The sequence below is a fragment of the Nicotiana attenuata genome, unplaced genomic scaffold (assembly GCF_001879085.1).
Source record: "Nicotiana attenuata strain UT unplaced genomic scaffold, NIATTr2, whole genome shotgun sequence".
In the NCBI taxonomy this organism is placed as follows: Eukaryota; Viridiplantae; Streptophyta; class Magnoliopsida; order Solanales; family Solanaceae; genus Nicotiana; species Nicotiana attenuata.
This window is the reverse complement of record NW_017670863.1, coordinates 380109-396391: the sequence shown is the minus strand read 5'-3', so window position 1 is coordinate 396391 and position 16283 is coordinate 380109. Positions and strand designations below refer to the sequence as shown.

The window sequence follows — 16283 nt, the reverse complement described above, 5'->3', positions numbered from 1 at the left end:
AAGGGCAGGCAAGGTTCATTTAAGAAAGTGATATCAATCTTCTACCGCAGTCGTCAGCGCTGTATTATTTCCACTAGGATTCTGATATTGCAAGAATGAAGCAGAGGGGGGTAAAAGCAGAATCTAACTTGCTCTTTGGTGCAAGTAAAAATTTCAAAACACTAAGAGCCCGTTTGGACATAAAATTTTTTTCCCTTTTTTCCAAAAAAATTTCACTTTTTTTCGGAAATCAGCTTCATAAAATTTCCAATTTTCACTTGAAGATGCATTTTGGAAATTTTTGAAAATTCGAGAAACTCCAAAAAGCTGTTTTTCAAAATTTTCACTCAACTCACTCACAGAACTTCAAAAACAACCCAAAATTATATTCATATATTCATGTCCAAACACAAATCTAAATTTCAAGTATCATTTTCACTTGAAAATTTTTTTCACCCTATTTTGGAATTTTACAATTCTTATGTCCAAATGCCCACTAATTTTCTGGATAACTGAATGAGATATCAATTTTCTGTTCTAGAGTGTCGCAACTGCACTATTTCCAATAAGATTATGATAGTATGACCTTTTGATAGGTTGGGACAATCTCTGCAAATGGAGAAAGAGAAATTGGTGAGCTAATTGCAAAGGCTATGGAGAAAGTAGGCAAGGAAGGTGTCATCACTATCCAAGTAAGTAATTTTCAGATTTTGTTTTGTGTGTATAATACATGATATTTTTGCCATGATGGTCTGAACTTTTCCTTGAATTTCTGGTCTGCTAAAATCATAATTTCTTTATTGCCTTGTCGGATGTATCTGAGAGAGGAGAAGATGTAGAGTTACCAATAAACTTACTGTGATTTTATTCATTTGAGTTGCTAATAGCAAACAATTGTGCAAGAACCCTGACATTTGGAACTCTGGCAGTCTTTTTTTTTAGTCGGATAAGAATATTGTGTAATTCTTTACTTTGTGGTAACTGAGTTGGAAACGTACGGAATCGTGCTGTAAAGATGTGAACACTAATCAATTCTAATATCATGCAGGACGGAAAGACATTGTTTAATGAGTTGGAAGTTGTTGAGGGGATGAAGCTGGACAGGGGCTACATATCTCCATACTTTATCACGAATGAGAAGAATCAGAAATGTGTATGTCTTCGTTATTAATTTAGCTGCATGACTGCTTTGGCAATATTACATATTTTACAGCCCGCCTCTTTTTCATTCGAACTCACAACAATTCTGATGCCCGACAGGAGCTGGATGACCCACTTATTCTTATTCACGAGAAAAAAATCTCAAGCATAAATGCTATTGTGAAAGTGTTAGAATTGGCTTTGAAGGTAGTCTTTCTTCTGACATTCTTAATTCGAGTTTCCACTATGACCTTTAGAGCTGTTTCTTATTCTTATTTCATATGTTCAGAAGCAAAGGCCCCTCTTAATTGTGTCCGAAGATGTGGAGAGTGAAATACTTGCTACACTTATTCTGAACAAGCTTCGTGCTGGAATCAAGGTAATATGCTGCTTGAGGAAAAAAAATATGTTTACTTTTTTGAGGTCAGTGTAATACTTCGTTCGGCTAATTATATTGGCAAATATTACAGGTTTGCGCCATCAAAGCTCCAGGATTTGGTGAAAACAGGAAGGCTAATTTGCAAGATCTTGCTGCTTTAACTGGAGGCCAGGTAAGCAACTGTCTTCATACGCTCCTGTATAAGATATTTGCTATTTGTTCTTATGTAACCAGCATTTCTTACCTGTGCATGATAGGTCATAACTGAAGAACTTGGATTGAATCTTGAGAATGTGGAGTTGGACATGCTGGGAAAATGTAAAAAGGTACATTTGATAATATCACTGTAGTATGGATTAGATTGGTGCATCCCCGAGCTTTCGTATTACTTAATGGTGCAAGAAACGTGGTCCCTCATTGCAATTCTTGTTTATTTTCTATTTTTGCTGCTGAACAACATCTCTCTGTCTTTCCTAGTCTCACGGCATTTCGTTTTTTAGGTGACTATCTCCAAGGATGACACCGTCGTTCTTGATGGTGCTGGTGAGAAGAAGGCCATTGAGGAGAGATGTGAACAGGTTTTTTTTATCTGCACCGATATTATCAATGCAAGCGCCATATTATCCAATGGTGCGGGGTTGAACATATGTTGTGCTCTTTGTATTGACAGATCAGATCAGCAATTGAACTGAGCACATCTGATTATGACAAGGAAAAATTGCAGGAAAGACTAGCTAAGCTTTCAGGTGGTGTTGCAGTATTGAAGGTATTCAATTTTATTGCAGTCTGTATTCTTTCAGAACCTAAATATACAGAAACTTTTAGAAAAGATCCAAACTTCTCTACTATGCCAGTTGTAGAAGGTATATTGATTTGAGTTGGTATGGGTCTGCCAGGTCGGAGGAGCTAGTGAACTTGAGGTTGGTGAGAAGAAAGACAGAGTTACAGATGCTTTGAATGCCACAAAGGCTGCTGTAGAGGAAGGAATTGTTCCAGGTTATTACATGTTCATGTCTCTTCATGCCTTGTCCAACTTACCAAGAGCCTAATAGTAGGAGACTAATCTTGTTCTTGTCGTGCAGGTGGTGGTGTTGCACTTCTTTATGCATCAAAAGAATTGGATAACTTGCCAACAGCCAACTTTGACCAGAAGATTGGTGTCCAAATTATTCAGAATGCTCTGAAGGTCTGCAATTTTACATTTCTCCCTATCGCATTTACAGAGTAGTTGTCAAGCCATGACTGGTTATGCTTTGGAATGAATTTGTATTTGATGGGCTGATATGTCTGAACTTTCTAATTGCAGACACCAGTACATACAATTGCCTCTAATGCCGGGGTGGAGGGTGCTGTAGTGGTTGGTAAACTGTTGGAGCAGGATGACCCTGATCTTGGATATGATGCGGCAAAAGGTTCGGATCCTTCTATTTCCTAAAATTAGAGTTGAAATAGGAGGCATGTCAATGCATACGGGGAAAAAATCGATTAATCTGTATGTTCATCGCTGCAACAGGTGAATATGTTGATATGGTAAAATCAGGGATCATCGACCCTTTGAAAGTAATTAGGACTGCTCTAGTTGATGCTGCTAGGTGAGCACATACTCTTTATATTTTCTTCTTCCAATGTATTTCTTCCCTTGGCATTCTTGCTAATATGCATGGATTTAACTTATATCCATGGACAACTTATACACTATTAGTGCAACTTAATCTGTTATATCATCGTCAATGTAAAAGTTGTTAGACTGTCGGTGTGAAGAAGTTAAGGCTCATGCTTTTACTTTTTTATGTTGCGTGCAGTGTGTCATCTCTATTGACTACAACCGAAGCTGTTGTTGTTGAGCTTCCCAAGGACGAGACGCCATCTCCACCTATGCCTGGTGGTGGTATGGGCTACTAATGCACTAGCAAAGAACAATGATTCAAGTGCCTGACATACAGAATAAGAAACTTAAGGTTGTCTGATGAATTCTTACGGTAGTGATGGTACTATAATTGTAACAATAGCAAGAGATGAATGTGAATTCATGTTTTTGTAGGTTGAGAATTTGCAATATTCGCAAGACAGTTCGGCATCCTCATTTTTTTGTCTAAGAAAATTGTTATTGTTATTCTCAGTGACAGTTGAAATGTAAGAATTTTTGAAGGAGCCACCCCAACCAACCTTCCTTTCTTAGTTATGGTAAATATAAATAAAATCGACCTGTCAAATAAAAAAAATACTACTACTGCAAAGTCAAGGTTTCCTATTATTGACATATACAAAATCTTTCTGTATATAGAGGAGCGTACACAATGATTGGACCATGCAGACCAGAAATTCTGTTGTACGTAACACTCTCAAGGAAATTCCAACAACTTCACCACATTTTAATCTCACAAACTCCATTTTTCTACATTCTCTTTATAAAGTGCATGGCAATATTGTTAATCAAGGAAACATCTTGACTCAATAAACACACATCAAAAAGAAGAAAGAAAATCAATGTCAAGGCAATCATCACCCTCCCTTATTGAAGTTCTATTTGCAGCCATCAACCTTGCAGTTTATAACTGCAGTTGATCCCGAAAACCCTGAAGAACCAATCCTGGAATTACACATGGATGATATTCTCGGAGGCAACAACCCGAGAGCCAGGCCAATCACCGGCTTGTTAGACAACATCTACAGCGGCCAAGTACTCTTTGCAAGACCTCTTGGTTTCAGACCTCCAAAGGATGGTGTAGCCATTCCCTACGCCGATGGAGCTATTCCATCATTCAATGTCAATGGTGTTTCACTAGGAACAGGATTAGCAGTCACATCATTTGCTGGCGGAAACAAGAATGGCCAAACTGTGACCATGGCCAGAGCCAGAAACCCCTTCATATAAGAATTACACAATCTTTACTAGGTCAGAATTAATTTGTATGTATATATTGTAGATGTTGAATCCCAATAACTTCTTTGTATGTTTACTTCTTTATCTTTTGAATTCCCTTACTGAAATTCCTGGCTACGCCACTGTTTGTGACTGCCCAACTAAGCCCTGATGGCTTAGAACTTGGCTTTGGAACAATCACTGTTATTGATGATATCTTGACCTCTTCCCCTGAGCTGGGCACACAATTCTTGGCAAAACACAAGTCCAGCTTAGGAAGAAGGGGAATACGGCGACACCCGTAACTTCTTGGTGTGTACAGGATAGGAAGCACCATATCCTGGTTTTCAGTTACTGGAGGCATTGGCAAGTTTAAGAATGCTTGTGGCATTCCAGAGCTTGTTCACTCATACCAGCTGGTCAGCATGTCACAAATGGTGCAGAGACACTGCTCAGGATCACCGTTCGACTTGCTTACTGAAGTTTCTCTGTGAATCTTTAAGAAAATTGAGGCAAAGAGAGCTACTGAAATCTCCTTAGACCCTATAATTCTCCCTCAGACGAATGCCTCTTTTCTCTTTTATGAATTCAACAACAAACAACTGAGAGAAGCAAGATTCCAAGCTACAAGCCTCTGGTTAAGTCACAATGGTAATCCATATTCTAAAACCAGTTTCAATATGGATGGAAAAATAATTTCCAGTCTGCTAGTTTAAAACCATGCTTTCATTAAGGGTTAAAGAATGTCTACTAAGTAAAATAACATGAGTTGACTATTTGACATTTACTTGGTGCTATAGGAAACCACATTTGGTCTAATGGGCAATGCACACATTCATTGCTCCTCTAAGCATTATAAGCAGCTGATTCTTACTCGGCCAAGTGCAGTAGCTTCATCGAGTCCATATAATGAATCGATCAATGATGTCCTCAGTGAAGCTGGACCTCTAGCCATGTCCATCCCTATCTCACTAGCGACACCAAAGATAGCCAATGCAGAAGCTGTCGCTTCAACAGCATGGGATGGATCAACTGCGAGAAAGGCAGCAATGAGGGCAGTGACAGAACAACCAGTTGCAGTAATTGTTTGCAACATAGGCACACCATTATGCACGCATACGACCCTATCACCATCCGTAATATAATCAACAGCTCCAGAAACAGCAACTACACTACCACTTTGTTGAGCAAGGGATTTTGCTGCTTCAACAGCATCTCCTGAACCGTATACGCTATCCACACCCTTAAATCAATCAAATGGAAAGAGATTAGAAACTATATGCACAAGAATTGAAATTTACTCGCTTAATAAGAAACAGAATAGGAACGCAAAGGAAAATTGTAATACAGTAACGACGTGTTCTCAGTTCTCACAAACAAATCTTTGCTTACTAAAAAATAGTTATCTCCCATTCAACTTCTTTAACTATGAGCATACAGTTCTAAATCATACAAAAAGAGCAACAGAATCAAGAGTATATCCCTTTTAAGTTTATGGCCAATGGTAGCAAAATTTGTCCTTAAGTATACAAATCAAACTACATGAATATTTCATCATCACTTGCTCTTCATTTAACGATTTCATTTTCTGTATATTAACCCATGTCTAACTAGCCATATTAGTATACAATTACTTAAATCATTAAACCATCTAACAGTTAACCCACTTTGGGCAAACCAGTTTCTTTTTCCCAACTCATATATTGAACTTTGGTCAGCTTTCAACCTGTTTTAGGAACTTTCTAGACTACCACTCTGCCTATACTATCAATAGGCAGAAATCAGAATAGCCCCATTTCACATATTTTCTGGTTATAGCATAAGATATGAAGAGTTAATTTTGCACAAATAGAACAAGATTCTTCTCTTCCTCCCATTCTTAGATAAGTTATAAGTATTAAAGACAAAGTGATCTTAGCTCATATACAAGGAGAGACAAAAATTTAGGATATTATCAAATCTTGCATAAAAATGCAGCTTTTAGTAAAACTTACACCATTTTCCAAGAAAGAGAATAGAAATGAAAACCAGATAAAGGAGCCATTTTGGCTTGACTATCATGAAATAGACAACTCAGAAGGTAGATATTCAATGACAACAACAACTACGTCTCAATCCAAATCATTTGGAGTCAGTTATATGAATCCTTACAATCCATTTGGACCCGTTTTATCCCAATATTCAATAATTTAGTATTCTTAAACGTTGTAGAGGTTCTCTACATTTTCTACTAGCAATTAACATATATATATATATCTCTTAACAGACTAAACTAAAAAGAACTCCTAGTAAACATTGGACATAATGTAAGCATACCATCAATGATAATATTGATATTCCATACTCCATTCGTTCCAGTTTATGTGACACTATTTTTTTTACTAATTAGTTCCAAAAAGAATGACATATTTATATATTTGGAAAATTTTTAACTATAAACTTTTCACTTTTTACCATTAATAAAAAGCTTTTATAATCACAAATCTTTCAAAACTATTTTTTCCTTAAACTTCGTGTCAAGTCAACTGTATCATATGAATTGGATATAGAGTATATAGTATGCAAAAACAGCTGATACAAAATATTGTATACTACTTCCATCCCAACTTATGCGACACTATTTCCTTTTCAGTTTGTCCAAAACAATGTCAGCTTTCCATATTTAGAAACGCTTCAACTTCCAAATTTTTATTTTATTTAGACCATAAATTTTTAAAGTCTTCCTTTTTTTTCTTAAACTTTGTGTCGAGTAACACATAAATTGGAAAAGAGGAAGTATATATTATCATACCTTGGAATTAGAGTCAACAGAACCCTTAAAAAGAGCAAGAATCTCAGACCCATTCCCTCTAACAACACTAGGCCTAAAATTCATCATCTCCAAACACGCCTTTAACCGGAAACTTGTTCCGCCAGCAGCTACAGGATCAAGCACCCAAGGCTTCTTGCACTGGTTAGCCACTTCTGCAGCCAACTTCATACCCGGTAGCCAGTCAGGTGTGAGTGTTCCCATATTTATGCAAACTCCGAGGGTTTTTGGTGTAAATTCCGGAATTTCATCAACTGAATGAATCATTGCCGGCGATGCGCCGGCGGATAATAAAGTGTTGGCCATGAAATCCATTGAAACGAAGTTTGTTATGCATTGAATTAATGGTGATTTTGAACGGACTAATTCTAAGTGGGCCCATGCTTGTGGGGCCCACTGTAAATTGGAACTTTCAACTCCTTTTTGGGGTTCACTGGTTTTAATTTTGTCTTCTGCCATGGATGTTTTTGGCTTAAAGAAAATGGAGTTTTGAGCTGTGTGTCAATTTGGCGAGCTGATAATACTTAAATAGGAGTTGAAGGATTCCACGCTGTTAATTGCAAAAGACATTTAATACTAAAATTTTCAAGAAAATGGGAAAATAGGCGAGTTAAGAAATAGTCCCCTAAGTACACCATTGAACAATATTGGTCCTCTAGGTTGTAAAAAATGTCCTTATTGTTCTGTCTATTTATAGCAATTTTGACGTTGCTTCTAAAATCAGTTTATTTTGAAAATATTTTTCTCATAAGTACTTTAAAATAATTATTTTTGATGAAATAATTTGTATTTGACTAATCAATTAAAAAAGCATTATTGAGTTATTTACTGTAGTATTTAATCAAGCTTTTAAAAAGTATTTATAAGTGTATTTTCTCTCAAAAATTCTTAAGTGTTTTTGGGAAGAAACTATTTTTTGTTGTTTCTCAAAAGCTCCATATGCTTCTAGTCAAACACTTTTTTCCTTATAAAGCTTGGTCAAACCTTAACTTTGAAAAAAAATATTTTTTGCCAGAAAAAGCACTTTTAAATCAAAAGAAGCATGACCAAACAAGCTATTAATAGAAACCAAACTTTTTAAACCAAAACTCATATTAGGAGGTATAATTTATGCTATTTTTGGGTCTATTTTTAGTGGGCGTTTGGACATAACAATTGTAAAATTCCAAAAAAAAGGTTAAAAAAAAATTTCAAGTAAAATTGGTATTTGAAAATTAGAGTTGTGTTTGGACATGAATATAATTTTGAGTTGTTTTTGAAGTTTTGTGAGTGATTTGAATGAAAATTTTGAAATACAGTCTTTTAGAGTTTTTTAAATTTTCGAAAATTTTCAAAATGAATCTTCAATTGAAAATTGAAAATTTTATGAACAAATGTTGATTTCGAAAAAAAAGTGGAAATTTTTTGGAAAAAAGGAAAAGATTTTGAAAAATTTCTTAAGTTTGAGAAAAAAAACTTGTTAAATATTTGAATAAAGAAAAAAAGAAGAAGATGTTTTTTGACAAAGTTAAAGTACAAAATGATCACAAACTACCCAAACATAAACACTTTAGCATTTTCTCTATCGCCGGCAGCAGTAGCATTTGCAACAAAAATGCACCACCTTCAACCACCACCCACCACCATTTCCTCCTCCTCCGCCGCCGCCGCCACCACCACCACCACCAGCATTTGCCGCAGCATCACTTTTTCAACACCCTTTATCCTCTTAATCACCACCCTATTCTCTCTTCTCCTTATACTTTCCCTCTCCTTTACCCCTCCCACCCCCTCTCTTACCCCCACCCCACCCTTCCCTTTTCCCACACTACCTCAACTCCCCATCCAACCCAAATGACCAAACTACCCTCCCACCCACCCCCCCTTCAATAGCTTACCTCATCTCAGGTTCCACTAAAGACTCTTCAAGAATCCTTAGATTACTATTTTCCATTTACCATCCAAAAAACCAGTATTTAATCCATCTTGATAAAAAAGCTTCTAAATCAGAACTTAATAATTTAGCACTTACTGTTCAATCCGTGCCAGTATTTAAAGCTGCCCAAAATGTGAATGTTATTGGAAAAGCTGATTTTAGATACAAAATTGGGAGTTCTGCATTGGCTGCTACACTACATGGAGCTTCTATTCTTTTGAAACTTTCAAAATCTTGGAATTGGTTTATTAATCTTTCAGCTGCTGATTATCCACTTGTTACTCAAGATGGTATGAAATAGAATTTTTTTTTGATTTTTATTTGTTTTTTGTTTGAATTTCTTTTGCTAGCTAATTTTTGGGCCTTTTGTTGTGAGTTTTGGATCTTAATTGAGTTCTTACTGACGAAGACTTTTGAATTTGTCGTCTTAAATATGCCATAACATTTGTACAAGTATAAGACTTTTGAAGTTTGTCGTGTTAAATATGTCATAACAGTTGTGTGTATAAAAGCTTCTCACTAAGAGTAAAATGAAAAGCTTAAAGTTAAATTGTTTCTATATTTAGAATAAGGTCATTCTTTTTTGATCAGACTAAAAATAGGATCATGCAAGTCGGAATAAAGGGAGTATATGTAGGTGAGTTATCCTTAAGATGACCATTGACCACCTTAGTTGTAAAGGGTGATCTTTTATCGCTGAAAAAAAATCTTTTTCTTTTTGAGTGTTGAATTCCATTTTTTGGTGATTTAGGATCTTAATTGAGTTCATACTAAGATTGGTTTTTGTCGAACTTAGCCTAGTATACTAAGTGGAGAAGAGTTGGGGGAGGGGAAGGGGGGTGGGGGGTGGGCAATATCCCCAAGTTCCGAAGGCTGCAATTGATCTTAAGGGTTGGCCCCAGATGGATTTCTCCGTTATCAAAACGAAAAAAGATTGATTTTTTTTTTTTTTTTTGCAAGAAGTTTAAATATTATGGGAAGCGAGTTATCTTTAAAATGGCAATTGACCACTTTAGTTGTGAAGGGATTATTCTATGTTGTTGACATTTTTCTACGCCTGAATATGCACTTGATGCAATTTGTTTCTTGGATAAGTTTGTTAGAAGCATTTACGGAGAAGTTCATTGATATTCGTAGCTTCTTTAGTAAGTAAAAATGCCTTACTCGGAAAAGTAAAAATGCCTTACTTGGAAAAGTTTATTCTGTTAGATTTTCGATCAATGAAGCTGTGTAGTTGAACTCCATTTGTCCTTGCACCTGGCTATCTATTCAGTTGATGAGTGATAACTGATGGTTTTGTTATGCAAATTCTTGTCGTTGAACTGTGCCATTCGTGTGCTTGGATTGGTTTACAGTAGAATCTCAATCCATTATCTTTTCGTTAACTCATTTCTCCCTATACCTTGCTTTCTCTTTGGTGATGAGTGATGACTGATGCGTTAACTGGTGAAATTCTTGTCGATTTTCAGATCTTCTTCACATTTTATCATATCTACCCAAGGATCTTAATTTTGTCAACCACTCGAGCTACATTGGCTGGAGAGAGTATGACCATTTCCTTCTCCTATTATACGATTCTCCTGTACTACGTAAGAATATGAACACACGGGTAACATACGGTTCTTTGGATTGTGTAGGTCAAAGAAGTTGAAGCCGATAGTTGTTGATCCCGGGCTTTATCTTGCAGAAGAAAGTGAAGTATATTACGCCACTCAGAAAAGGGAACTGCCAGATGCTTATCGATTATTCACAGGTGAGGATGCTGAGATCATTTAACTGCATCAATAGGTATTGAATGTGGGAATAATATTTTTGCCTTTTTTGCCTTGTAATCGAGTAAAAAAAGATTTTCTTGATGGGGAGGCCAACTATAACACTGAGAACAAAGCATACCTTTTGTTAAAGAGAAAGGAGTAAAGGCTAAAGTAGAACATAAAATTGAGGCAGAACATTATATGTTAAGAGTACCATTCCTTTATCAGTTTTAAAGCATTAGGAAGCAGAGGAAAACCATCTTTCGCCAAAATGTTTTCCGTCCTGTGTGAAGCTGTAAACACTCACATTTCTCTCTAGCCAAAATGACCAAGCACTCGCCAAAATGGATTCATCAACTTATTCGTTCTGGATCTGCAAAAAATCATTCATGTTAAGTCTCATAAGGGTCTATCGTCTAAGTCTTTATCACATAAATCACAGATATTTAATGGAACCATAGCGTTGATAGGTGAATAAGGGAAAGAGTGCATATGACAGTTTAAAATTATTATAATCTTTCTCTTGATGAAATAAGTAATTTCATTACATATGTTAGCTCCATTACAAGAGAAGACTATACTATGATAGGGAGCTAAAACAGTCCAAAATTTGATGATTACTGCTAATTACAGGGGTTAAGTTTGTCCGACAGGATAAATTACGCAGACATCTAGCTTTAAGGGAATGATTTGTAGTTGAGATTCTAATTTAAATTTTCCCAGGAAAGGGTCTACCGACTTTGCCAATCATGAAAGAATCATAAGTTTGATTTGGATAATGGCATTGTACCAACTGCAGTTTCTCAAATTCAAAGGCTGAAATGGAATATTTGTGGCACGGATATGTTGAGAACCCAAATGAACATCTTCACATTTATAGAAGAGTTTAAGTGATATACACCGTCAGTATAAAGAATTTCAGGTCATCCGTCATCCAAATGATATCTATAGGTAAGCCTCCTTAAAGTGTGGAATTTGTAACCTTGTACATAAACAAGTTACCTGCTACAACAGGTAAAGGTGATCTGGTGGTGCAAAAAAAGTCCTTACACCGGCGGTGTATAAAGCAGTTATCTTGGAATATAGAAATCCAGGAAGCTAAAACGAGATATATCATTAAGTTCTTAGAAAATGAAGTGGGAAAGGTTTTAGTGAACCATACAACCTAAACCTTAGCTTTAGAGTACTTGCTTCTTACCACTTATACCAAAAATGTTGGATTCCTATGAAGCACCACAGATTTGTACTACAATGTAACATCCTCATCTTTGGAGTTCAATAACTAAGTTGCATTTTAGCGCAAATCCAGGACCGAGTTAGGTGAATTCCCTCTTTGTTCATTCTGCTTCCTTGCCCATGTGAGTTGGAGTCAAACAAGAAATAAATGACAATGCCCATTGGCCAGACAAAGAAGAATTAATCCTTAGTGTTTAACCCTACTTAGGTGGTTAAAGCCCTTCCTTTGTTTAGCATATTTGCTAAAAGTTAACTGGTTTTACACGAGTTTCATACTACCGCTGACTAATTTGTTCTTATTGCAGGGTCATCATCAGCTATTTTGACTCGGAGGTTTACTGAGTACTGTATCTTAGGCTCAGAAAACCTCCCTAGAACTCTGTTAATGTACTTGTCAAACTCACCATCCTCAGAATCTGTTTATTTTCCAACCATTTTGTGCAACTCGCGGAATTTCAATAGGACAACGATCAACCACAACATGCTCTATGCTTCTTTTAACTCCAGATCACAAGCTCGCCGACTAAACTCCAGTGACTTCAATGACCTATTGATGAGTGGAGCGGCATTTGCCTCGCCATTTGAGGCAGACGATCCGGTTCTTGATCAGATTGACCATGAACTTCTCCACCACAATCGTGACGAACCAGTGCCAGGTGGATGGTGTTTAGGTGACAGTGAAACTAACAAATGTAGCGTTTGGGGAGACGCTGAAATCCTAAGACCCGGTCCAGGAGCAAAGAGGCTAGAAAAAAAATTACTTCAGCTTTTTTCTAATGGATCATATTTGTCTGATCAATGTCAATATGAGAAGAGCTCTTCTTCCAGATGATAAACATAGCAAAGGAAGAGACGAAGAGATGAATACTATGACGACGGCGACAACAACAACTACTACAACTATGCACCAGTCCCAAACAAGTTGGGGTCGACTATATGAATAAACTAGCGAATAGACAGAAGATATGACACGAGCTACTCATTGAACCACTTGAAATATTAAAAATTTATAGTGTATCAATGTCAGGTAGCCAATTCTTTGATTGGAAACTGATTGTTGTATATTGAGCTTTTTCAGAGTAAGATTATGTACTGAATTGGGCAAGCCCTGCTGATAATTGTACAACAACAACAACATACCCAGTATTATCCAACACCGTGGGGTTTGGGGAGGGTAGTTTGTACGCAGACCTTACCCCTATCTTGTGAGGATAGAGAGGCTGTTTCCAATAGACCCTCGGCTCAAGACCTGCGGATAGCTGTATCATGCCCATTTCATTCGTAATTCAAGATCCTTTGATGTCAATATTTTGCTCATTTTCTTTTTTCTCAACAATACTCTAATACTCTTCGAGGCACATTTTAGACCTCGTATTTTTGTTTCAACGAGTAAGATATCTGAATATGAATATATATCCAATTATTAAGTATTGTATCAAAAATTTAACGCTGGATAATTAAGATTGTTTGTATTTCAGCATCTTAATGTGTATAATTTATTTAAAACTAATAGATTTTGTATTTAAATTGAAGAAATAACTTTATATTTCATGGCTTCAATTTGTATAAGTTGCTAATTGACTTGATGGCTCATTTGGAATGTGCTTAATAATCTATAAGTTAGGAAAAGTTTTATTTTGTGCCTCACATAACTAGGCAAAATCCCATGCGGAGCGAGGACGTTGAGTCCATAAGAAGGGGAGGAGGGGGTATGTAACAGCCCAGACACCTCTTTTTTGCCTCACAATTTTATGGACCCAGAATTTTATAGACCCAAAAGTGTAAGATATGGATTTATAAATTTGTGAGAAATAAAACGTCTCGTTAGTTAGAAATCACATATGCACTTATAGTCCTTCTTGATAAGAAACTTGAGCTTATGTACAAATTATTAGAGTATGTACAAACCATATCATGTTGAATCTTGTAAGAAAGAACTACTTTTAGTTGGAAAGGTAGCATATCATATCATTACATTTAGTCATACTTTTAAAAGTTTTAACACTATCATTTGCAATTATATCAATATTTACTGACGCTTAAAAAGAAAAACAAATATACATGTGTAAGCACATGGGATATCTTATATTAAATTAGAAATGATGCTTTCTTTTTGGATTTTTCACCCCTCTGCTATTCGATTTGGGCCCGACAATTTAGATTCGCGACAGAAAATCTCATTTTGGGAGTAAAACACTCTATTGAAATTTGAAAACGGTTTCATCCTCAGGGTACGAATTTGATATCTCTGGCTAAGGATTGGGGTACTTATCACTCCCACCATAATTTTTTGTGGTAGAGATAATGTCTAATGCACTTTCAACAATTAAACTGAAATTTACTGAATTATAGAATACTAAAAGTGTAACTAATTCCCAACTTTAATCAACCTTTTGTGAAGAACAAGGAAGATCTTCCCTTACGGCAACAATAACATACCCATCGAAATCCTAAAATACGAGTTTAAGAAAAGTAGTGTGTACGCAAACCCTCTATCTTGTAACAACTTGTTTGGATGGTTGTCACCTATTGTATTGTATCGTATTGTTACTTTAAATACAACGTTTGTTTTGATTGTTACTTAAATTTTATTATGTTGTATCGTTAAATCCGTCATTATGTAATGACAAAAAGTGCCACTTTATGTAACGACAAATTTGTTGTGGTGGTTGTACGGGTAAAAATCTGACCACACGTGGATTAGCGCTAACAGGAATGGTAAGAGGCTAACTAAGCCATGGTCGTACCCACTAGATGTAATAACAACGAATACCTCGGCCACCGCCGATATCGCGCCATCAAAAAGCCTGTATGGCGAAGAAAATGTCATGGTAGCTGAGGGAGACGGCGTGAAGTACAGTCAAGGGATGAAGGCACTCTGGTTAAGGACCGATGGACAAAAGGGAATACTGACAATATATATAAGAGGTGAGAAGACAAGAGAAGGGGCGCTTTTTCTCTCTCAGAAGGAGAAGAAGGGAAGAAAACCATGAAAGGGTTTAGATAGGGAAAAACAAATCTCTGTAGTCATGTTTGTTGAATCAATAAAGTTAGATCTCGTCCTCATCTATGGCATTCCATCTTTTCTGTCTTAATCGCTACATCATGGGATAATATGTCAAGAATGTAATCCTATCATTTACATTTGATATCTTATGAAGTTTATAAGCTTGATTATATCTTATTCTCTTGTTCAATGCGCTTAGATCTAGAGTTAATTCTCCTTGGCTAAGATTTATCCTTTATTTCATCATTAATTAGTTTAACAAAAGATTTAACACTTTTTGGTCAACCAATTTGGCGCCGTCTGTGGGAATTTCTTAGCCAAATTCTTAGTTTCCTTTAGATATGAAACTAGCTATGTGCCAAATATCGCTTCCAGGCTGTCATAGACTCACCATCTCGGTGTAAACACCAACTCGAAAAAGTGATAGATAAGCTTTTGGGATAACCGAACCAATCTAGGTCAGATCTCTACGTGAAATCGAAATTATGTTCGATGCCTATGCAAAACCCACGCCTCATATGTAGCGATGGGTTTGGCACGTCATATGCATGTTCAAAGTAGGGTCACGGTCACTACGCACTTAGCATGACCGCAATCCTATTTGACGCACACCTTATATACCGGCCTGTACTCCCACCTCTTAGGGAGGGATGATGGCCTACTGTGTGATTCTTTGAAATAACAGGCGTATCATGTCTTACTTTCGTACCCACACGCACTATGTGATTTATGAACAAAGTATGACATGTATCCCTTATTGTTTGCGCATATCGGACGGGATAGGATTGAGACTCGGCCCCGATATCCCAATGGGCAAGGAAAGTCCAACCCACGAGAAGCCTAGACGCGACTAACGACGAAGCCAAACATGGCTGCCAAATCTGAAACCGGCATTCGAGCACGGGGCGAAGCGAGTGACCCTACAGCTCCTTTCCCCTTTTCACCAACTTGCCAGGCCAAGGTAACAGGCAATTTCATTTGGGTTTAACTTGTCACGCTCTCTTTTTGGTTGAGAATAGGAACACGAGCATTCTCACTGATACGCGAGCAAGGAGCGAGCACCACCAAACACACTAGGAAAATGTTCCGTACCATACCATCCCGCAAGCAATAACCGAGCAAAGCCCTCTAAGCCGTACCATTACAAATGACAGAAATGGTTCAGAACAAGTCGACATTATTAAGAAACAATCTCCAGAAC

The 16283-nt window shown here is 36.8% G+C and overlaps 2 protein-coding genes and 1 pseudogene across 2 annotated transcripts in view; 2 read left to right on the top strand and 1 right to left on the bottom strand.

Moving 5' to 3' along the window:
• LOC109244005 (chaperonin CPN60-2, mitochondrial-like) overlaps window positions 1–3646 on the top strand; it is a 6048-nt gene extending 2402 nt beyond the window's left edge. The window contains exons 6-18 of the mRNA XM_019411032.1: window positions 576–671; window positions 1028–1132; window positions 1240–1326; window positions 1409–1498; window positions 1590–1670; window positions 1756–1824; window positions 1999–2076; window positions 2169–2264; window positions 2395–2494; window positions 2581–2684; window positions 2805–2910; window positions 3012–3090; window positions 3301–3646. Of these exons, the coding sequence (XP_019266577.1) occupies window positions 576–671; window positions 1028–1132; window positions 1240–1326; window positions 1409–1498; window positions 1590–1670; window positions 1756–1824; window positions 1999–2076; window positions 2169–2264; window positions 2395–2494; window positions 2581–2684; window positions 2805–2910; window positions 3012–3090; window positions 3301–3400 (1191 nt within the window). The 3' untranslated portion in view covers window positions 3401–3646. The remainder of the gene's footprint in view (window positions 1–575; window positions 672–1027; window positions 1133–1239; window positions 1327–1408; window positions 1499–1589; window positions 1671–1755; window positions 1825–1998; window positions 2077–2168; window positions 2265–2394; window positions 2495–2580; window positions 2685–2804; window positions 2911–3011; window positions 3091–3300) is intronic.
• A 1423-nt stretch (window positions 3647–5069) lies between these two features.
• LOC109244006 (hydroxyethylthiazole kinase) lies at window positions 5070–7754 on the bottom strand. The gene is made up of 2 exons (XM_019411033.1): window positions 7153–7754; window positions 5070–5604 (listed from the first exon to the last, which is right to left on the bottom strand). The coding sequence occupies exons 1-2, from the start codon at window positions 7627–7629 to the stop codon at window positions 5215–5217; spliced, it is 867 nt and encodes a 288-aa protein (XP_019266578.1). The 5' UTR covers window positions 7630–7754; the 3' UTR covers window positions 5070–5214.
• A 941-nt stretch (window positions 7755–8695) lies between these two features.
• Window positions 8696–13392, top strand: LOC109244004 (annotated as a pseudogene).
• Window positions 13393–16283: the final 2891 nt, after the last annotated feature.